This window comes from Rana temporaria, chromosome 2 (assembly GCF_905171775.1).
Source record: "Rana temporaria chromosome 2, aRanTem1.1, whole genome shotgun sequence".
NCBI lineage: Eukaryota > Metazoa > Chordata > Amphibia > Anura > Ranidae > Rana > Rana temporaria.
Genome location: NC_053490.1, coordinates 53,092,637 through 53,116,820, shown reverse-complemented (window position 1 = coordinate 53,116,820; position 24,184 = coordinate 53,092,637). Strand labels below are relative to the sequence as shown.

At 43.9% G+C, this 24,184-nt stretch overlaps 1 protein-coding gene across 1 annotated transcript in view; it reads right to left on the bottom strand.

The window, feature by feature from the left end:
• CNTN5 (contactin 5) overlaps positions 1-24,184 on the bottom strand; it is a 2,004,044-nt gene that overhangs the window by 126,849 nt on the left and 1,853,011 nt on the right. The window contains exon 20 of the mRNA XM_040340187.1: positions 15,677-15,826. Coding sequence (XP_040196121.1) covers positions 15,677-15,826 — 150 coding nt within the window. The remainder of the gene's footprint in view (positions 1-15,676; positions 15,827-24,184) is intronic.

Sequence of the window (24,184 nt, the reverse complement as noted above, 5' to 3'; positions counted from 1 at the left end):
TGAGGGGAAAGCCGAGAACTGGCTCGGCAGCTTTTTCCCCCTACACGAGAGCCGTGCGTATGCTCCACCGCAGTGTTTCCCATAGGAGAACTGCCGTGAAAAAGACCACCGGGAATCGTGGCAGGAAAAAAGAGAACATGTTCCCATTTTTCTCGCCGGAATTTCCGGCGGTTTTCCTGTCGATGGGAAAACTGGTCGTGTGTACGAGAAGTGGAAAATAAATAATAGTTGTGCTCTAATTAATTAATAAATGAATGAATACATACATAAATAATAGTGAATACCTAACATATAAATGGATGGATAATTGGGTCCCCACACAGTATATGTGATATAAATAAATTGTGAATAAACCTGTGAATAAAAAAGGGAGTCCAAATAGTGGAAAATAAGTGATTCCAAACAGATAAAAAATAATAGTCAATTAATGGAGAATCTCACAATGAAAGACCAAGATGAGAGATACCGGAAGATTTGGGCCCCATACTTGAAGTATAGGGAGGAGCAAGTGAGATAGATATGAGAGGGGGGAGGGACAACCGACGGGAGTTTGTTGGGTTTCTTTTGTGTTTGAGGGAAGGGAAGGTGGGAGGGGAGGGAAATAGCGAGAAATAGGACTGTGAGAAAATGAGAGGCCACACGGAATCAGAGAAGATATGAAGAGAGAGAGATGGGATGAGGGGGGGGGTCTCCTCGTTTCTTCCTTCCTTTTTTGAATATAATTGATACAAACGGATGATATGTAATTTGATAATCTGTAACGTGAAACTTCTGAAAAAAATAAAGAATTTATAAAAACAATAATAGTCATGTACAAATATCCTGTAAAAAAGAAGAATATTCAAGGCACAAGGTCTTTTACAAAAAAGGAATCCAAGTGAATCCAAAATGCAAAATCCTTTGCAGGAAAAAACTCAAATAGGTAAGTAAATCAGTGTGTGAACATATCAAACTTCATGAGACTCTCAAAGCAACACGAATCCACCACCAAAAGAAGTGTGCCCTTACTAGCTGCACAGACCAGTATAGCCTGTAGCTTACACCCAGCCAAGGTAATTTCTCCCCGGTGGTTCCAAAGGATAATCCGGTTACTCCACCAGCAGGGCCATCCGAGCAAGGTCACGACTGATCAATCCTCCTCCACCAGCCGGATAATGCCTTAGGGGTAACAATATGTTTCAGAGAAACATACAAAATGTCTCCATAGGTAAAGTCTGGTTGGTTTATTATAAAAACTAAAAAGGCAAATAGCCAACAATTCATAAAAATGTTCGATCACAATAAAAATTCTGCGGCCAGCCAGCTACAGTACACACGAGCGTACAATCTAACAACGGGATGTATCGCGCGGTGACGTCGGCACGTCGATCCTCCCGCCGTGTTTCATCACTACTCTGAGGACATCCTGGGGCACACTACTTCTTCCAGAAGTGCATTTGTGAGCTCAGGCACTGATGTGGTGGAGAAGGCCTGGCTCTCAGTCTCCGCTCTAATTCATCCCAAAGGTGTCCAAATCATTTGGTGGAGGGGGGATTATGGTGTGGGGTTATCTTTGGGACGAATTAGTGCAGAGACTGCGAGCCAGGCTTTCTTGTCCACATCAGTGCCTGAACTCACAAATGCGCTTCTGGAAGAATGGTCAAACAATCCCATAGACACACTCCTAAACCTTGTTGACAGCTTTTCCACATGAGTTGAAGCTGGCATAGCTGCAAAGAGTGGGCCAACTCAATATTGAACCCTATGGGCTAAGACTGGGATGCCTTTAAAGTTCATGTGCGTTTTTAAGGCAGGTGTCCCAATACTTTATGTAATATAGTGTATTTCATCCATGTTGTATACCGTTACCAGTTGGGAGCACCCTTTAAATCACATGGTTGGTTGCAGTATAGTGTGCAGGAGGGATATACTACAGGTATAACCATACAGGTTTTTGGGAAAAGGAGTCAACTTGGCTTTTTTTGGGAGGTAAGGAAATTATTTGCATGGCTCTGCCCACTTCCTGAGATAAGAACCAATCCTCTAATTTTTGGAATATGTGATGGAATGAGACATGGGAGTATCTTCTGATTAAAGAAGGCTCTCCCGTTCTATACACTGATTTGGTTGGCGGACTTTTTGTTCTCTTCTCACCATAACCTGTATGGTTATACTATCTTGTTGGGTCCCAAGCCCTACTCCATAGAAGCCATGATTTTCATACACTGCATTGATGATGACCAAATGGCAGTGACTTGTGTGCACACAAAAGGGAATTGTAACTTTCTAAAAAGAAATGCTTCCTCTTGCCTGCAGCAAACTTATGACATCATCATCTCATCCAAGGCAAGCACAATTAAGTAAATGCCTTTAACTATCGCCCGCTGTATAGTAAAATGACCATGGGCGGGATCCCCTCTCGTTCTGAGACAACATCCTTTGATGTCGCCCCAGTGTGATCGCTCTGGTGCGCCCGTGGGGGCACGCAGCGTGGCAGTCGTGCCATATAAAGAGCCAATGACGTGGCTCTTTACCCATGTGATCAGCTGTGTTCAATCACAGCCGGTCACATGTAAATAATGAAGTGCTGTTTATCGGCTCTCCACGCCTCACACTGACGGAGTGTGAGGAGAGGAGAGCTGATCAGCGGCATCTCCCGCCAGGGGAGATTGTTCATCAGTGCCCTGATAATCAGTGCAGCCCCAGCAGTGCCCATCAGTGAACACTAATCAGTGAGTGCCCGTCAGTGACACCAATCAGTGCCCATTAGTGACACGAATCAGTGCCCATCAGTGATGCCAGTCAGTGCCGCCCATCAGTGCTGCCTATCATTGCCCATAAGTGCCATCTATCAGTGCCCATCAGTGCCATCTATCAGTGTTATCAGTGCTGCATATCAGTGCGGTATTATAGTGCCTCCTCATCAGAGCCACCTAATCAGTGCGCTTCAGTGCCGCCTCATCAGTGCCTATTAGTGCAGCCTATTAGTGCTGTCTCATCAGCACACATTAGTGAAGGGGAAACATTACTTATTTACAAAATGTAATAACAGAAATTAAGAAAACTTTTTTTTTTTTTTACATTTCTATTCTTTTTTAGCAAACATTTTTAAAACCCAGTGGTGATTAAAAACCACCAAGAGAAAGCTCTATTTGTGTGAAGAAAATAACAAAAATTTATTTGGGGTTTAGCATTGCATGACCGTGCAATTGTCAAAGTGTGAGGCCTCGTACACACAACCGTTTTCCTCTGCAAAATCTATCAAGAAAAATGTTGGCAGAGCATTTTTACCGAGAAAAACGGTCGTGTGTATGTTTTAAGTCGAGAAAACTGTTGTGGATCTCGATGAGAAAAAAAGAGAACAAGTTCTCTTTTTTCTCGTCGGGAGTCTCAATTTCCTCGGCGTGTTTCTCGTCGGGCTGGTTTACGACGAGAAACACGTTCGTGTGTATGCTAAGAAACCCGCGCATGCTCAGAATAAAGTATGAGATGGGGGCGCGTTTTCGGTAAAAGTCGTTTTCGTAATGGAGATAGCACATTCGTCACGCTGTAACAGACTGAAAAGTGCAAATCGTCTCTCACCAAACTTTTACTTAACACGCAGGAACATGAGATTAGCAAAAGCAGCCCCAAGGGTGGCGCCAGTGGAATCGAACTTCCCCTTTATAGTGCCATTGTACATGTTGTACGTCACCGCGTTTCAGAATGACAAGATTTTGTCTTGACAGTACAGTAGGTGCATGCGATATTGTGTCAATCTCGCTCCCTTTCTCGGCGAGATTGAGCACCTACGAGCCCCATCGCGGAAGCCAGCGCCGAGCTCGCTTGCCGCGATAGAGACAAAGCCGTCATAGAAGCAACGGGAGATCCGACTTGGATTCCCGCCAATTCTACACGTGTGCGGCGTTTGTTATGAATCCTGAGGGGGAAGTCCCCGCCGGATTTTAAATAAAAATCCGGCATGGGTTCCCCCCTCAGGAGCATACCGGGCCCTTAGGTCTGTTATGGGTTGTAAGGAGAGCCCCCCCTACGCCGAAAAAACGGCGTAGGGGGTCCCCCTACAATCCATACCAGACCCGTATCCAAAGCACGCTACCCGGCCGGCCAGGAAAGGAGTGGGGACGAGCGAGCGCCCCCCCCTCCTGAGCCGTACCAGGCTGCATGCCCTCAACATGGGGGGGGGTTGGGTGCTCTGGGGCAGGGGGGCGCACTGCGGCCCCCCACCTCAGAGCACCCTGTCCCCATGTTGATGAGGACAGGGCCCCTTCCCGACAACCCTGGCCGTTGGTTGTCGGGGTATGCGGGCGGGAGGCTTATCGGAATCTGGGAGCCCCCTTTAATAAGTGGGGGCCGCTCTTCGCCGCCGTCCGGTTCTCTTCCACCGCCGGGGGGGGTCGCTTTTATAAAAGCGCCCACTCCTCGGCGGGTTTCCTCCGACGTCTTCGGCGGGGGGTGGTGTGCTTCTTCTTCCGCTATCCGGGGGGGTCTTCTTCGGCTATCCGGGGGGTCTTCTTCACTCTCCGGGGGTCTTCTTCTATGTTCGCCGCTCTCCGCTGTTGACTCGGCGCACCCCGGTTCTTCTTCCAGCTGTCCGGTGCCTTCTCCTTCAGCGCTGAACGTCTATCTTCTTCTTCCGTGCTGTGACGTATTCTTCTTCTTCCGGGCTGTGACGTCATCTTCTTCACTTCTCCAGATGTTGACACGCCGGCTCTTCTAGCTAAAATGGCAAGTGCGCTGCTTTCATCGGACCTATATAGGCCTCACAGTCCCATCATGCTCTGTACCTACCCATGTGATACCTACCCACGTGGGTAGGTATCACATGGGTAGGTACCAGAGCATGATGGGATTGTGAGGTCTATATAAATCCGATGCAAGCCACGCACCCGTCATTGCAGCGAGGAAAGGCGACGTGTCAACATCGGGGGAAGAAGAGAAGTGAAGAACATGACGTCACAGCACGGAAGAAGAACTCACAGCACGGAAGGAGAAGAAGACGTACAGCACGGAAGGAGAAGGCACCGGACAGCGAGAGGAAGAACCGGGGTGCGCCGAGTCAACAGCGGAGAGCGGCGAACATAGAAGGAGACCCCCGGATAGCGGAGAAGACCCGTCAGGGTTAGCGGAAGAAGAAGCCCCCCGCCGAAGACGCCGGAGGAAACCCGCCGGGGGGTGGGGGCTTTTTTAAAAGCGACCCCCCCAGGCGGTGGAAGAGAACCAGACGACGGCCCCCACCCACCCGAAGACTTCAAAGAAGAAGCTCCCCCTGGTAAAAGAGCTAATAAAGAAGACAGGGGGAGCCTCCGGAGCAGAAAAATTAATTATTTTAAAAACCCTTGTGTGGTGTGTTTATTAACTTTGACATTTTTCCTACAGGTGAATGGTTAGGGGTACGATGTACCCCATATCCATTCACTTAGGGTGGGGGGCCAGTATCTGGGGGCCCCCTTATTAAAGAGGGCTCCCAGATTCCGATAAGCCTCCCGCCCGCATACTCCGACAACCAACGGCCAGGGTTGTCGGGAAGGGGCCCTGTCCTCATCAACATGGGGACAGGGTGCTCTGAGGTGGGGGGGCCGCAGTGCGCCCCCCTGCCCCAGAGCACCCAACCCCCCCATGTTGAGGGCATGCAGCCTGGTACGGCTCAGGAGGGGGGCGCTCGCTCGTCCCCACTCCCTTCCTGGCCGGCCGGGTAGCGTGCTTTGGATACGGGTCTGGTATGGATTGTAGGGGGACCTCCTACACCGTTTTTTTCGGTGTAGGGGGGCTCTCCTTACAACCCATAACAGACCTAAGGGCCCGGTATGCTCCTGAGGGGGAACTCATGCCGGATTTTTATTTAAAATCCGGTGGGGACTTCCCCCTCAGGATTCATAACAAACGCCGCACACGTGTAGAATTGGCAGGAATCCAAGTCGGATCTCCCGTCGCTTCTATGACGCGCTTGCTGGGATGTGCTGTCACTATTCCAGTGAGTGCGAGATGTCGGCGAGATCTCGGCACCATGTCGCCGAGAATCAGCGCGATGCTGTCGTGCTAAAAACACAATATCACAAACACCTACTGTATGTATGCAAGGAAAGCTTGACAAGATTCTCATCAAGCCTGACAAGAACCTTGTCGAGGAAAACAACAATTCTTTAAAGCGGTAGTTCCCCCTCAAAAAATGTTTTACCCTTAGATTGATGCTCATTTTGTCTAGGGGAATCGGGTAGTTGTTTTAAAATCGAAGCTGTACTTACCGTTGTAGAGAGCGATCTTCTCCGCCGCTCCGGGTATGGGTCGTCGGGTATGGGCGTTCCTTCTTGATTGACAGGCTTCCGACAGGCTTCTGACGGTCGCATCCATCGCGTCACGAGTACCCGAATAAAGCCGAACGTCGGTGCGGTTCTATAGGGCGCCTGCGCACCGACTTTCGGCTACTTCCGGAAAATCGTGACGCGATAGATGCGACCGTCGGAAGCCTGTCGGAAGCCTGTCAATCAAGAAGGAACGCCCATACCCGAAGACCATACCCGGAAGCGGCGGAGAAGATCTATCTCTACAACGGTAAGTACAGCTTTGATTTTAAAACAACTAGCCGATTCCCCTAGACAAAATGAGCATCAATCTAAGGGTAAAACATTTTTTGAGGGGGAACTACCACTTTAACGATGAGATTCTCGGTCGTGTGTACGAGGCCTGACAACACTAAAAGCTGAAATTGGCCTGGGCAGTAAGGGGGCAAAAGTTCCTGTTTTCGAAGAGGTTAAAGGAGTTGTAAATGAAAAAAAAAAATGTCACCTTAATGCAATCTATGCATTAGGTGAAAAAACATCTGATGTTGTCGGCCCCCCCGAGCCCCCGTTTTACTTACCTGACCCGTCTAATGTCCCGTGCGGTCCAGAGATCCTCTTCGCCGCTCAGCCTGGCCACTGATTGGCTAGAGCGGATGGATTGAGAGCAGCGCAGTCATTGGCTGGTGTCAATCACATCCAGTGACGGGGCGCGCCGAGGGGCGGGCCGAGTGATACAGTGAGCGGCTATGGCCGCTCTCTGTATCACGGGAGCGCGCCCGCAATTACTCACCACCATGCGAGCTCTCGCATGATTGTGGTCAGTAATTGCGGGGAGGACCAGAGACAGCCGCCGAGGGACCCAAGAAAATGTGGATCGGGGCCACTCTGTGCAAAACGAACTGCACAGTGGAGGTAAGTATCACATGTTTGTTATTTTATAGGAAAACATTTTTTTCCTTTACAACCGACGAGAGTGTTTTTACTTTGTTTTTTGTATAATGTTGCTGTATATCGTGACATTTTAGAAATGTTTTCCTACAGGCTGAAAGGTCTACTTTAATATCAGTCTGCTCTTCTCTAGAGAGAACAATAATGTGATCAACACCTGCAAATCTGCATCTCTACGACAGAACGCAGATATAAGCAATTAATATTATTAGCATATAATTCTAAATTGCCAATATGTTCTTTAGTGCTGGCACAGTTGGCACACTATAATTACTCAGCTTGTAAAGATGAAGACTTGCCATGTGTATATATACGAGTATAAAGATGGTTCGGAGGCCTCTGCCAGCGGCTGGGAACAGGGACTTGTAAAATGAGATCCATACAGAGGTATCTCTTACTGCTTATTATCGGCACCACATGCTCCTTCCTGAATATTCATGAGCAGGACCCTTCCATTTATTTGCATCTGTCATAATATCTATGTTATATTAGCATATTTACAGCATCTCTGTTGGTGAAGATCTTTGAATTATTAATAAGATAAAGGATCATGTAAATGTTATCATACAAAGGCATGAGGTCATTTGATGAAGGCAGGTGAGTGATTTTTTTGTTTTGTTTTTATATAGGAGAGCTAGTTAGGGTGAATAAAGTACATTTGTGTTCAGCTTCTGAAGCCTCGTACACACGACCGAGGAACTCGACGGGCGAAATACATCGTTTTGCTCGTCGAGTTCCTTGTTAGGCTGTCGAGGAACTCGACGTGCCAATTTTCTCCATTCCCGTCGAGGAAAAAGAGAACATGCTCTTTTTTTGGCTCGACGAGTTCCTCGACAGTTTCCTCGTCGAAAAATGTACACACGACGGGTTTCCTCGGCAAAAAAAAAAAAAAACAGCAATTTTCTTGCTGTTTTTTGCCCAGAAACTCGTTGTGTGTACGAGGCCTGAGAATTAGCTTAGTTGGATATTAGCCACTTCAGCCCCGAGCCTTGTTTTGAGATTTTGTTAAAAAAAACATTTTTTGCTCTATTTTTTTTCTAACACCCTAGAGAATAAAATGGCAATCGTTGCAATACTTTCTGTCACACCCTATTTGGCAGAGGTCTTACAAGCGTCCTTTTTTTGGGGAAAAAAATCACTTTTTTGGGAAAAAATACACTTTTTGGGGGAAAAAATACACTGTTTTGAATAAAAAAAAAAATGTTACACCAAGTAAATTGATACCCACCATGTCATGCTTCAAAATTGCGCCCGCTCATGGAATGGCGACAAACTTGTACCCTTGAAAATCTCCTTAGGTTATGTTTAAAAAATTCTACAGGGTGCGTGTTTTGAGTTACAGAGGAGGTCTAGAGCTAGAATTATTGCTCTCGCTCTAACAATTTCGGTGATACCTCACATGTGTGGTTTGAACATTGTTTTCATATGCAGGCGCTGCTCATGTATGCTTTCACTTCTGCTTCTTTTTTATTATTATTTTTTACCTTTTATTTTTTATTTTTACACTGTTCTTTTTTTTTTTATATTGTGTCACTTTTATTTCTATGACAAGGAATGTAAACATTAATTTTAATAGAAAAAAGCATGACAGGACCTCTTTAATGTAAGATCTGGGGTCAAAAAGGTCTCAGATCTCATATTTACACTTATGCCGCGTACACACAATCAGTCCATCCGATGAGAACGGACCGATGGACCATTTTCAGCGGTTAACCGATGAAGCTGACTGATGGTCCGTCGCGCCTACACACCATCGGTTAATAAAATGATTGTGTCAGAACGCGGTGACGTAAAACACAACGACGTGCTAAAAAAAACAAAGTTCAATGCTTCCAAGCATGCGTCGACTTGATTCTGAGCATGCGTGGATTTTAATCGATGGTCGTGCCTACTAACGATCGGTTTTGACCGATCAGTTAGGAATCTATCGGTTAAATTTAAAGCAAGTTGGATTTTTTTTAACCTATGAATAAATGACCTATGGGGCCCACACACGATCGGTTTGGACCGATGAAAACGGTCCATCAGACCGCTGTCCTCTGGTTAAACTATCGTGTGTATGAGGCCTAACACTCTTTCTCTATACTGTATACACAATTTGTTTTTTGGGAACTTTGCATTACGTTGATAGACATTATGGGGTGGTTGATTGAGTTATAATCAGGTTTTTTATTTTTTTTATTTTACATTAGTTTATTGTTGCAATACTGAGTCTAATGCCGCGTACACACTCTCTGAATTTCCGACAACAAATGTTCGATGGGAGTGTGTATAGGCCCCAATCGGACATTTGCTGTCGGAATTTCTGACTACAAAAATTTGAGAGCTGGTTCTCAAATTTTCCGACAACAAAATCCGTTCTCGTAAATTCCAATCGTGTGTGGACAATTCCGACGCACAAAATTCCACGCATGCTCTGAATCAAGTACGAGATGGAAGCGATGGGTCTGGTAAAACTCGTAATGGAGATAGAACATTCGTCACTCTGTAACGGACTGAAAAGCAGGAGGCTGAACAGCACGAATCGTCTCTCTCACCAAACTTCTACTAACACAACTGGTATTGAACTTCCCTTTAATAATGCCGTTGTACGTGTTGTACGTCACCGCGTTCTTGGCGTTCGGAATTTCCGGCAACATTTGTGTAACCGTGTGTATCCAAGACAAGTTTGAGCCAACATTCGTTGGAAAAAAATCCACGGTTTTGTTGTCGGAATGTCAGATCGTCTGTACGCGGCATTACACTCTTTCTGTATATACACAATTTTTTTTTTGGGAACTTTGCATAATGTTGATAGACATTATGGGGTGGTTGATTGAGTTATAATACATTTAATATATATATATATATATATATATATATTAGTTTATTGTTGCAATACTGGGGAGTCTAATGCCGCGTACACACGATCGGAGTATCCGATGGTCTAAAACCAATGGATTTTTTAATCGGAATTTCGTTCAAGCTGTCTTGCATACACACTGTCAGACTGAGGCCCCGTACACACGGCCGAGGAACTCGACGTGCCAAACACATCGAGTTCCTCGGCCAGTTCAGCCCTGAAGCCGCCGAGGACCTCGGCGGGCCGAGAGCTCCCATAGGACAACGAGGAAATAGAGAACATGTTCTCTATTTCCTCGCCGAGGTCCTCGTCGGCTTCCTCGGCCGAAAGTGTACACACGGCCGGGTTTCTCGGCAGAATTCAGCCAGAAACTCGGTCGGAAGCTGAATTCTGCCGAGGAAACTGGTCGTGTGTACGGGGCCTAAGTTCCGACCGTCCAAAACGCGGTGACGTAAAACACTACAACGAGCCGAGAAAAAACAAGTTCAACGCTTCCGAGCATGCGTCGACTTGATTCTGAGCATGCGTGGATTTTTCTCCGACGGAATTCCACATGATTTTCCTTCGGATTTTTCTCCATCGGAAGAATTTAAAACATGTTCTATTTTTTTTTTATCTAAAAATCCGATCGTGTGTACACGGCATTACACTCTTTCTGTATATACACATTTTTACACATTTATATACATTTTTATTTTTTATTTTTTGGGACCTTTGCATTACATTGATAGACATTATGGGGTGGTTGATTGAGTTATAATCATTTTTTTTTATTAGTTTATTGTTGCAATCCTGGGGAGTCTGACACTCTTTCTGTATATGCACAATTTTTTTTTTTTTTGGGGGGGGGGAACTTTGGATTACATTGATAGACATTATGGGGTGGTTGATTGAGTTATAGTCAGGTTTTCTATTTTTTTAGTCTACATTAGTTTATTGTTGCAATACTGGGGAGTATTACACTCTTTCTGTATATACACTTTTTTTAGGGGGCCTTTGAATTACATTGATAGACATTATGGAATGGTTGATTGAGTTATAATACTTATATTTTTTTTTGGTTTCTAACAGTTGTGCTATAAATAAATTGATGCTCAATGTTCCTTAGAGTTCTCTATACTTTCCACATTATCTTTTTTAAGAGTGCAGCACATCCACCTTCGAGCTTTTCGCTCCATCCTCGGTTACCTTTATTGTTATTATTTTTGTGTTCGCTAGAACCTCACATCCCATTGTTCTTGCTCTATAACTACTGCTCCACCAACACAACAAAACAAGAGAAAGAAAAGAGACAGTCTTAGGTTTGAACTTCCTAGCGAGCGTCCTTTAGAACCACACTGGTCTGACTTCCATCAATACATTGTGTTTCCACTCTAGCTGCCATACAGAACTAGTGCTGTGTGTGTGAAGGGCACTCGTACTAACATAAAAGAAGAAAAAAAAAAGGCAGCCAAGTTGGCGCTTTATTAAATTCTAAGCAGCAGTAACACTCGTCCTGCAGTTATAGTTATATTGACCTGAAGAAAGGCAATCACATCCCTAGCAAAACCTTTGGCAATTATGTCTATGTCTGAGAAGGGGAAAATAAATTGCATATTGACTTTGGTAATGGCAATTAAGATTCCTCTTCGGATGCCTTAATCTGCATCCATTTCTTCAATGTATGTGTATGTTATAGGCTTCCCATATGGTTATTGCTATTATCTCTTACTTGCAGAAGAGGTTAGCGCCTGGAGGACAAAGAGTGGAAGTAATCACCCGTAACAGTATATGAAAACATGCAAGATGTAACGAAATTCAGCCTCCTAGCCAAGCTGAAGTCGTGTAACGATAGCCGCTGTTGGGATATCACACATAACAAATGGTGCCGTTTCTGGCACAGTACTATTGTACTGGATGAAATAACACTTGCCATATAAAATAAACAATCATAAAATTAAACTAATGTCCTAGGGATTCAATAAAACATTATCATTTATGGCACTATGGGTTCTGTTGAGAGATTTGTGCAGCACAGTTAGAGATCCTTTACATTTGACTTGCCCTCTGAAGAGCGATCAGTGGTAAATAGGTGGCTGGGAAGTGATTTTTGACCTCTTCACTGCCTATTTTAACTCCCACACCCATGTCCTCGGAATACTGATTCCTCAATGGGAGTATCTGCATTTATTCTATTCAGTTGATGCACATGCCATGTTCTGATGTGGAAAGTTGCAGTGTCGGCATGCATTTCTTCACAAGTAATTAAAGTGGTAGGTGAGGCAGGTGATAGGTGAGGCCGCGTACACACGGTCGATCCAAACCGATGAGAATGGTCCGACGGGCCATTTCCATCGGTTCACCGCTGAAGTGGCCTGATGGTCTGATGTGCGTACACACCATCATTCCAAAAACCGATCGGGTCAGAATGCGGTGACAACAAACACACGACGTGCTGAATAAAACAAAGTTCAAGGCTTCCAAGCATGCGTCGACTTGATTCTGAGCATGCGCGGGTTTTGAACCGATGCTTTCTGTACTAACCATCGGTTTGGACCGATCGGGCAGCGGTCCATCGGGTTGATTTTAAAGCATGTTTTAAAATTTTGGACCGAAGGACAATAGACCGATGGGCTATACACACGGTCGGTTTGGACCGATGAAACTGAACCTCGGTCCATTCTCATCGGTTTTGCCCGACCGTGTGTACGTGGCCTAAGTTGTTTTGTTTATCTTTTACCTACAAGTAAGACTATAATAAGGTAGAAAAAATGGGCGTGATATTAGGAAAGCCTTTGCTAAATGTTATACAAATATGCATCTAGCGTAAGTGTTCATTCAACAAGATTATCGTTGTTGAAAATATGTGGAATTCATATGAATTTTAAAAAGGGATTATTTTGCATTTCAGAAGTTGTATAAATCCCTGATGAAGGTTCTGCTTATGCATCTTTTATTGGAAATGCTTTGGAGATCCCTCTACTTATCACCATCCATTTTCTACCGGTGGTAGTTCAGCAAGTACTGTAGTTGGGAAATACCACTTCCAACCAAATCTAATACATTATGCAATGCTTTAAAAATTTTGTGCAACATGTTGAATTATTCTATATAATTCTTCATCTATTTATATGTTAAAATAAATCTTTTTTTTATATATAGAATAATCTTTTGAAACCATTATTTCAAATTGCCTTAAAAATCCCAAACTAGAGGTTTTGAATTATTTCTAAGACTATAATAAGGCTTACCTGTAGGTATCTCCTAAACATGCACCGCTTAGGACAGTGGTCTCCAAACTGTGGCCCTGGGATCAGATGTGGCCATTTGCTTGATTTGATCTGGCCCTTGGGGCATTCTTCCCCTCACTATCAGCAACAGTGGGATAGATCCTGACACTTGTATCGACAATGGGACACTATGCTCCCCATGAATACCAATTATGAGACACTAATCCTCCCACTGACACCAAAGATGTGGCACAATTCCCCCAACTGGCACCAATTATGGGACACTATTTCTCCCACTGACACCAATGATGGATCACTATTCCTTCCACTGACACCAATGATGGATCACTATTCCTTCCACTGACACCAATGATGGGTCACTATTTCTCCCATTGATACCAATGATGGGTACTCGTCCTTGCATTGATACCGATGATGGGGCACCATTACAGCCACTGACACCAATGATGGGACACTATTCCTCCCCCTAATGCCCTAATGATGGTGGGGCATTGTTTACGCCCACTGATGCCAAGACATTTTCTTCTCCCACTGGCCACAGTTCACCCCCCCCCCCTTAAAGTTTGAAGGACGGTAAACTGGCCCTTTGTTTAGAAAGTTTGGAGACCCCTGGTTTAGCAGATATTTACTTGTATTGCAGCTGGTGACGTCAGAGGTGTATGCACTCTGAATGAATGGCAAACTTGTGCCACTCCTTCAGAGCTCTGTGCCATGGCCTTGCACATGCGCGGGAGTGAAGCTATCGCAAATTAGCCATTCAAACCACCGGAGCATGCAAATCCAGAAGGAAGACCAGGTGAAGATGGAAGCCCTGTCAGAACGCCACTGGAGGGCTTAATTTTTAGGTAACTTTCACATAATGTGCTAGTATGTGTATACTATTTATCTTGCAGGGGAAAAGTTGTTTTTCTTGCTCAGTTTACTACCGCTTCAACCCTTAGGGCAGGCATAGGCAATTAGCGGACCTCAAGCTGTTGTAAAACTACAAGTCCCATAATGCCTCTGCCTCTGGATGTCCTGCTTGTGGCTGTCAGAATCTTGCAATGCCTCATGGGACTTGTAGTTCTGCAACAGCTGGAGGTCCGCTAATTTCATATCCTTGCCTTAGGGGAAGTCTCACCAAAAATATAATTCCTATTTCAGAGGATGCCAAAAATCTGACTTGTATATTAGTTCAGACTTCTGGCAAAATCAGTGAGCCGATCACACAAGCATGCAAGAAATTACATTTCTTGAGAAGTTCTTCTATACACAAACTGTGTACAGAACGCCTCCAAGTTCCCATATTCCATTGAATTTTGCAGAACATTACAGAGGCTGCAGATTAAAAAGAAAATATATTTTGTAATAACATCAAATTAGAATATGGCCGGTGCAGCAATTATATATGCTATATTATAATTTTTTTTAATATGCTATTTAATTATTTATTTTCACAAAAGTGGAGTTATCTTTTAAACAAACTTGGCCTAAGCAGCTCAGTGAGTTAAAGGGGTTGTAAAGGTACCATTTTTTCCCCCTAAATAGCTTCCTTTACTTTAGTGCAGTCCTCCTTCACTTACCTCATCCTTCCATTTTGCTTTTAAATGTCCTTATTTCTTCTGAGAAATCCTCACTTCCTGTTCTTCTGTCTGTAACTCCACACAGTAATGCAAGGCTTTTTCCCTGGTGTGGAGTGTTGTGCTCGCCCCCTCCCTTGGGCTACAGGAGAGTCAGGACGCTCTCTACGTTGCAGATAGAGAAAGGAGCTGTGTGTTAGTAGGCGTCCTGACTTTCTTGTAGTCCAAGGGAGGGGGCGAGCATGACACTCCACACCAGGGAGAAAGCCTCACATTACTGTGTGGAGTTACAGACAGAAGAACAGGAAGTGAGGATCTTTCAGAAGAAATAAGGACATTTAAATGCAAAATGGGAGGATGAGGTAAGTGAAGGAGGACTGCACTAAGGTAAAGGAAGCTATTTAGAGGAAAAAATTGTACCTTTACAACCCCTTTAAGTTGAGAGTTTCCGTTTCCATGAAATGTCAGCAACTGCAAAATCATTAATTCACAGCGAAAAAAATCTCCAAAATTACTCATTCGCTCATCCATAATGGCCACAAACAGGTCAATACTTTTTTTTCCCACCTGCAATGGCTCTTAAAGGCATGAGGAACCCAACACGATAAGATATTTCACAGAAAGTAATTGTCCTTCTGAAATTGTCTTGGGGTTATGTTATATGATAAAAAAAATTTAAGAACATACTATAGCAGTCTGATAACAAAGCACATAGAGACGTGAATGTCTTGCAGCACAGTATGGAACATTAAGAGTCCAAGTTATTGTAGCTGTGCAGTCTAGGCCATTAACTGCAGAAAGGTCATGTGCGCATAAAGGAAGACATTAAAGAGACATTACCTGCTTCGTTAGTCCTGATGACTCGGGAAGGTATGCTGGGGTCCCCGGTTCCAATGCTGTTAGTGGCGACGACTCGGAATTCGTATTCCACCCAGGGATTCAGATCGACTGCCATGGCCGACTCCATATCTCCGCTAATAATGTCAGGAACTGTGAAGTGAAGATGTCACATGAAAACAGGGCTGTTTATATGTTTCATGAATAATAGCCTGTCAAAGATACCTCAAAGCGTCATGCTTCTGAGCTCAAATTGTATACATTTGTCTTTTTATATACCAGCATGTAGTTATAGGCCCACCTTTCATAATAAAAAAAAAATGGTTTGCAGTTTGCTTTGTGATTTGTAGATCTGCTTTGGGGTATGAATTGCAATTTGCATCATGACAAACCTTATGGTGTAAATATGCCATAAAGCCCAAATCCAGCCCAAAGGGGAGCGGGAGAGGGGATGGATAGGGAAGGGCTATAATGAAAAATATTATTGCAGTATATGTCCTTTTTGGGCAGACTTTCCCTCACCTCCTGTGCTGGTGACAGGAAGACAGGAAGTGTGGAAAAACGCTCCCCCTGGGATGACCCAGACCAGCGGAGGATTTGGCCCTTCCCCTATGCTATTCACTATATGGCCTAAAAAATCCAATCACGACAGCATTTCTGACAATGTTCTCCAACTCTGAAATATGCCTTTAATTTTAAAAGATGTGAGCAACTGCATATAGCAAAGCAGGGACAAGTAGCCAGGCACTTTTAATACATTTTGTTTTATACAAAGCGTTATTACATTTCAGACAGTCAGATTATATTACTTGCAGCAATAAAAGTGAGAGAGCACCGCAGTCATTTTCCTATTTTGTTTGTTATAAAAAGCTTTTCAGGTTCCATGAACCAAACATTATTCCTTTTCTTTAAGAGCTTGATGGCTGCCGGCATGTGGACTTGTGATCCAATTTTGAAAGTGTTGATACATAGGCAATTTACTGCTTCAGGTAGCTATAAAAGTACGCTTGAGTCCAAGAACTTTACCCTTCCCTGTAAACATTGTGCAGCCAGCAGAACAACCAATATTTCACAGCCCTGGGAGAAATATATCTATAGCGATTTGCTTACTTACCCAAAAAATATAATACAAGTCTAAAAATCAAAGTCACCTCTCAGATCACAGCTACAAGGAAATTGCGTTTGTTCTCATCTGTATTTTTCTATTTTATTCTAGAGGCTCTTAATTTGGCAATCCAAATTTACTTTCTTATATTATTCTATCTTGTTTGGCCATCTCTGCGCCTTTCTGGATAAAGCCAGCAAAGTTATTATAAAGCCTCATACACACGTTCAGACTTTCATCTGACTTTTTTCGTGGATTTTGCTCCGAATAGGCTTTGGCCGTGAACCTGGTATGCATACACAAGGCAGGACTTTTTCAGCCAACTTTCACCAAATCACGTGTTTTTTCAGCTCTTTACCGTTACCCTGTGGGCAACTTTTGCTATTGTTGTCTGATCTTTAGCATTAGTTCTGAGCATGCGTGTTTGTATTTTGGACTTAAGTCGGATGGACTTGTGTACACACGATAGGATTAGCCTCCATCGGACATTTGTTGCCAGAAAGTTTGTCTGTTTGCACAGTGAACATTTGTCTGATGAAAAACACAAAAAGTTTGTCCGATGGAGCGTACACACGGACAGTTTGTCCGATCAAACAGGTCCGTCGGACATTTGTTGTCAAAAAGTCTGATCGTGTTTATGGGCCTTAAGAGAGGAGTCACAATATGCTTTTTGGGTCAGGCAACCAAGCTGAGGTGGATTGGGGCCTAAACTTAAGGATGTAATCATTCACACTGCTTTGTATATGTAGGCCTACATACAGTATGTACAGTGTAACAGTGTAGCACCCTCCTAGCATAGAGAAGACTGCTAGGTAAATGTAGTTAGCTCCAATGTAATCAGAGGCGCAAGGGGCTGATCAATTAGGGCTGCTCTCTTCTACTGAATTCTAGAACCATAGCGGGAGGAAGAGAAGGGTATACAGCCTGAATATTTTTGGGACTCTAGTCAATCCCTAGGGAGATGTGCCCAGAAGGTGTGAGAGAGCTCATAAATAGCTTGAGGCCTGAGCAGCAGCAGCAGAATTTCTGGGTCCAGTCCTGCTGGAGGAGACCCCTGTGTAGATTTCTAGAAGAATCCTTTGGGAAGACACTGAGGTTCCAGCTAGGCTTAGCTGGGGGGGGGGGGGGGGGGGGGGCGTTGTGGTGCTATTTGCAAGTTTGAGTCCAGGGATCAAGTTGGGTCTGGAAAAGCCCACTGGAGAGAGCCAAGAGGAAGTTTGTGGGAGAGTCCAGCTGTATGGTGTATGAGTCTACATCTCCCTCACTAGGAAGAGACTGGTGGATATTGGCATCCGATGATCCTGTGGCTAAGTGAGTAAACAAACCTATTGCTGAGGAGTTAGTGATTGTGTGTAGCTTTTAGACTTTGGAAGGAGTCTAGTCACTGTCAGCATAGAGATCCTGTGGGACTTTCATTCTTGTACTGGGCAGCCAGAAGGTCAAGGAGTCCTCAAGATGTTCAGTTCCACAGTTTTCTGGGGAATCTCATGTTCCCTCTCCCTATCCCAGTTCATCATTCTCAATAAAACCCCAAAAAATAAACCCCTAGACTGTTTTGAACTAGTGGAATGCAGAAAAATGTGCCTGGCTATGTGTGCTCTAAGGGGAAAGTAGGACCAAAATTCACCAGCGGCTCTTTAGGGGGAGTGCTTCGACAGTATATTCATAAATGTTATTCACTGACATTTTATTCAAAATCAAGATGTTTATTGGTTCTTAGAACTGGAACTCCACCACACACATTTTCAGTTTTTAGACACAATGGTTATTTTTAGATTCCCTATGAGGTTTTTATTGTAGTCTGTGTTCACATTGGTACATTTTGAGAGATGTAGTCACACATTTGCACTGAAGCATAAATGGACTGTGTGCCATTAATTACTAAAATGGTTTATATGTCAATCATGTGCAAAGAAGAATTTACTATTTAAAGGGGTTGTAAACCCTTCTGTTATTTCCAGCCCCCTGTTTTACTTACCTGAGCCCTGGAATGTCCCACACCGAGGACTTGGCGTCTCTCTTCCCAGTTCTCGGCTCTTGATTGGATAGATTGATAGCAGTGCAGCCATTTGCTCCCTCTGCTGTCAATCAAATCCAATGATGCGGGCGCCGAGGGGGGGGGGGGGTGGTGCTTCAGTGAACTGTATTGCAAATGTTACTGTGCATGCACGTATATTTGTTCACATGCGCAGAAAAATAAAGTAGAACTATAGGCAACATTTTTTTTAAATTTTGGATAGAGTAAAGGAATTTAAAACCTGTGTTGGTTTATTTTTTGACATCTGTGCCCCATTGGGGAGATTTGCCTTCACTTCTTGCCTTCAGTGGATCTGCCTTCCACTAACTTCCATAGCCAAAAGAAGTGAGAGGAAATCCCTGCAAATTATGGGAATCCCTTGGGGACCCCTAGGCCATAAGAACTAGTGTCCCCATTGAAAGATTTCCTCTCTATTACTTTTCTTAGGGACAACCCACAGTTTGGGATTTTCTTTTACTTTTACTTCCAATGCTAATAATAAACAGGACCAATAGAGAGGGTGAATCTCCCTAATAGGGACACAGAGGGCAATAAAAACTGACAAGTGTTTTAATCCCTCTCCACTCTATCCAAAACTAAAGAAAACATTTTGGGGCAGATTCACGTACTAATGCATGGGTGCAGCGTATGTGAGATACACTACGCCACTGTAACTTACTTTTCAAAGCTTTGAATTCACAAAGAATTTGCGCCGTAAGTTACAGCGGCGTAGTGTATCTTTCGCGATGTAACGGCGCGTAATTCAAATCGGCGAGTAGGGGGCGTGTTTCATTTAAATGAAGCGTGTCCCCGCGCTGAACGAACTGTGCATGCGCCGTCCCTAAATTTCCCGCCGTGCATTGCGCTAAAAGACGTCGCAAGGACGTCATTGTTTTGATGTGGACGTAAATTACGTCCAGCCCCATTCACGGACAACTTACGCAAACAAAATAAAATATTTTCAAATTCAACCCGGGAACGACAGCCATACTTAAAGCGGGGGTTCACCCTTAGAGGGCACTTTTTAGCCTTAGATTCCTGCTCGTTTTGTCTAGGGGAATCGGCTATTTGTTTTAAAATATGAACAGTACTTACCCGTTTACGAGATGCATCCTCTCCGTCGCTTCCGGGTATGGGCTGCGGGAATGGGCGTTCCTTCTTGATTGACAGTCTTCCGAGAGGCTTCCGAAGGTCGCATCCATCGCGTCACGGTTTTCCGAAAGAAGCCGAACGTCGGTGCGCAGGCGCAGTATAGAGCCGCACCGACGTTCGGCTTCTTTCGGCTACGAGTGACGCGATGGATGCGACCGTCGGAAGCCTCTCGGAAGACTGTCAATCAAGAAGGAACGCCCGCTCCCGAAGACCCATACCCGGAAGCGACGGAAGAAGATGCATCTCGAAAACGGGTAAGTACGGATCATATTTTAAAACAAATAGCCAATTCCCCTAGACAAAACGAGCAGGAAGCTAAGGAAAAAAAAAAAAAAAAAAAAGGAATTGGTTGAACTCCCGCTTTAACATTGCATACGCCACCAAATAGCAGCTTTAACTATACGCCGAAAAAAGCCGAACGGAAACGATGTAAAAGAATGCGACGGACGCTCGTACGTTCGTGGACCGTCGGAAATAGCTAATTTGCATACTCGACGCGAACGCCACCCAGCGGACGCCGAAAAATTGCATCTAAGATCCGAAGGCGTACTAAGACGTACGCCTGTCGGATCTAACCCAGATGCCGTTGTATCTTGTTTTGAGGATTCAAAACAAAGATACAACGCTGTAAATTTGAAAGTACGCCGGCGTATCAGTAGATACGCCGGCGTACTTTCTTTGTGGATCTGCCCCTTTGTATTTACCTGTGTTAAATTCCCATGTGTGTGTATTTTACCCCCTATTTCTGTCACTGCTGGTGTCCTCATAAACATACTCATCCGCTTAGCGAATCCAGCGTTGCTCTGCTGTGATTCTTCGCTCCATTGGTGCCACCATCTTCTTTCTGACATCAACGGGAGCCCAGCTGTCTCTTCTAGGATAAGTCAGCTGCCTCCCTGATGATGTATGCCAGTTCTGCCCTGCTCCAGTGCGATGTCCATCTTTCTTTAGCCTCTGTAAGATACCTGAAGCCTCCTGGGATATTTGACGTAGAAAACTCATAGGACGGAAGGAAAGGAGGAGAGGTCATTCTCGCCTTGGTGAGAACAGAGGAGGGGTCAGGCCGCACATAAATAAAAAAAATAAAAAAAAAGGAGGTGGCTTTATATATATTGTGGATTGAAAGCTACAACCATGCAAAGTCATGGAAATGAGTGAAGGCTTGCGTTAAGCGCTAGCTGGCATATGAGATTTCATATGTTGGTGCTGGTAAATAAAGATTCCATCGACAAATACACATACAATATAACTTTTTACATGTTGATATTGACAACAGGGTTTTTTGACACATTACTGAGCTTGGTGCATTTTATTGTTTGGCAAGCCAGTCAATAAATACACTGAGGTGCATATTGGAAGGTGACCCCTATCAGAACGGAAGCACACAAAAGTAGCAATATTTGGATGTTCAACGTACACATCAAACAAGGCCTGCGCTGTATGCAATGACCATCAGTGACCATTAATCTAGACAGGTTTAGGGATTGTGATCGATATGTACGTGGATTGCAATGCAAGTATACCATAGTGATTTATCCCTGATCTTGTTTATTTACTTTAGGAAATCAGGCCCACATGATTGGTTGTTATACACACCTAGCCAGATTCAGGTAGCTTTACGCCGGTGTATCAGTAGATACGCCGACGTAACTCTGAATCTACGCTGTCCTAAATTTAAGCGTATTCTGGAAACCAGATACGCTTAAATTAGGCTAAGATACGAGCGGCGTAAGTCTCCTACGCCGTCGTATCTTAGGGTGCAATATTTAGGCTGGCCGCTAGGTGGCGCTTCCGTTGAGTTTGGCGTAGAATATGTACATGACTAGATACGCCGATTCAGAAACGTACATGCGCCCGGCGCATTTTTTTTACGTTGTTTGCTTATGGCTTTTTCCGGCGTAAAGTTAGTCGAACAAATAGCTGGCCTAGTCAATGTTAAGTATGGCCGTCGTTCCCACGTCGAAATTCGAATTTTTTAGGTTGTTTGCGTAAGTCGTCCGTGAATGGGGCTGGACGTAATTTACGTTCACGTCGAAACCAATACGTCCTTGCGGCGTACTTTGGAGCAATGCACACTGGGATATGTACACGGACGGCGCATGCGCCGTTCGTAAAAAACGTCAATCACCTCGGGTCACCACCCATTTACATAAAACACGCCCCCTCATCCTCATTTGAATTAGGCGCACTTACGCCGGCCCCATTTACGCTACGCCGCCGTAACTTAAGAGGCAAGTGCTTTGTGAATACAGCACTTGCATTTCTGACTTACGGTGGCGTAGCGTAAATACGATACGCTACGCCGCCTGAAAGATGCACCGCCGTACCTGAATCTGGCTAACCATTTTTACAGAGTAACCTTGTACTGTAATTTATATAAGAAAAAGGAAGTCTCTGCCAAAACAAATTGCCAAGCAAAATTATTCAGTATGTATTGTAAAATTCTGAGCCCCATCTCTTCCAACTCCAATTTCAAAGCTCTCTATATATAACCTGACCTAAATTCAAATCAGGTGTCCACAGGCAGATCAAGGTTTTCCTGCCCCTCATCTTCGATGATGAAAGAAGAAACCCATGAAGGCCCAAGATAGATGTCACTACTAAACATGTACCGGCCTATTAAATGTATCCGCTTCCATATAATAAGGTGTGACTGCAAATTATACATGGCATAGGGTTTAGGGCTTCGTTGTTTAGCCACGGATTATGTAAGCAATTTAAATTGCCTATCGTATAATCTCAGAGTTTCATGATAATGATACTCTTCCATGTTACATATAATGCTGAAAATCTGCCAAAGACAGGTATTATGAAAACTATATATATATATAAAAAAAAGCCAAGACCAGCTACATTCCTCTGTATCCCTACAGGGAATTCTTGTTAGCCGTCTGCTATTGTATCCTATCAAAAGACAGGGGAAGAAATGTAGCAGGAGATACTGAATGGAGGTTAGACAATTAATTTTCTTCTGGATACTGCTAGCAAGCCTTGCTTCAGCAATTCATTCTCATTAAGCCAGCTGCGAGATGACAGTCCAAGATGAATTGGAAAAAAATGTTTTAGTATTGTAAAAGGTAAAATAAAAGCCGTATTTCGAAAATAAAAATTAAAAAAGAAAAAAGACACAATAAGTGAACATAATAAAATAATGTTTTTTTTTTTTTTGTTCAGTTTTAGGCTATTTTATTAGATCGCCCCTTAACCACTTTAGCCCCGGGCCTGTTTTTCAGAGTCGGTGTTTACGAGACAAAACCATTTTTTTTTGCTAGAAAATTACTTAAAACCCCCAAACATTATATATTTTTTTTTTCTAACACCCTAGAGAATAAAATGGAAGTCATTGCAATACTTTTTGTCACACCGTATTTGCGCAGCGGTCTTACAAGCGCACTTTTTTTGGAAAAAATTCACTTTTTTAAATGAAAAAATAAGACAACAATAAATTTGGCCCAATTTTTTTATATATTGTGAAAGATAATGTTACGCCGAGTAAAATGATACCCAACATGTCACGCTTAAAAATTTCGCCCGCTCGTGGCATGGCGTCAAACTTTTACCCTTAAAAATCTTGATAGGCGACGTTTAAAAAATTCTACAGGTTGCATTTTTTGAGTTACAGAGTAGGCCTAGGGCTAAAATTAATGCTCTCGCTCTAACAATCGCGGCGATACCTCACTTGTGTGGTTTGAATACCGTTTTCATATGTCGGCGCTACTCGCGTATACGTTCGCTTCTACGCGCGAGCTCGTCGGGACGGGGCGCTTTAAAAAATTTTTTTTTTTGCTTTTCGCATTTATTTTTATTTATTTTACAATTTTTAACACTGAAAAAAAAAAAAAAAAAATTATCACTTTTATTCCTATTACAAGGAATGTAAACATCCCTTGTAATAGAAAAAAGCATGACAGGTCCTCTTAAATATGGGATCTGGGGTCAAAAAGACCTCAGATCTCATATTTAGGCTTAAATGCAAAAAAAAAATTAAAAATTTGGAAATGTCATTTTTTCAAATGACAAAAAAAAAAATGTTTCTTTAAGACGCTGGGCGGGACTGACGTTTTGACGTCACTTCCGCCCAGCGGAGCTATGGGGACGGGCGAAGGAGATTTTTCCTTCAGTCTCGTCCCCGCTCAGCTGCCGGATGGTCGCGATCTCCTCCGCCGCTACCGACGGCTCCGGTAAGCGGCGGAGGGCGCGGAACAGCGGCGGGAGGGGGGTGGGGCCCCTCTCCCGC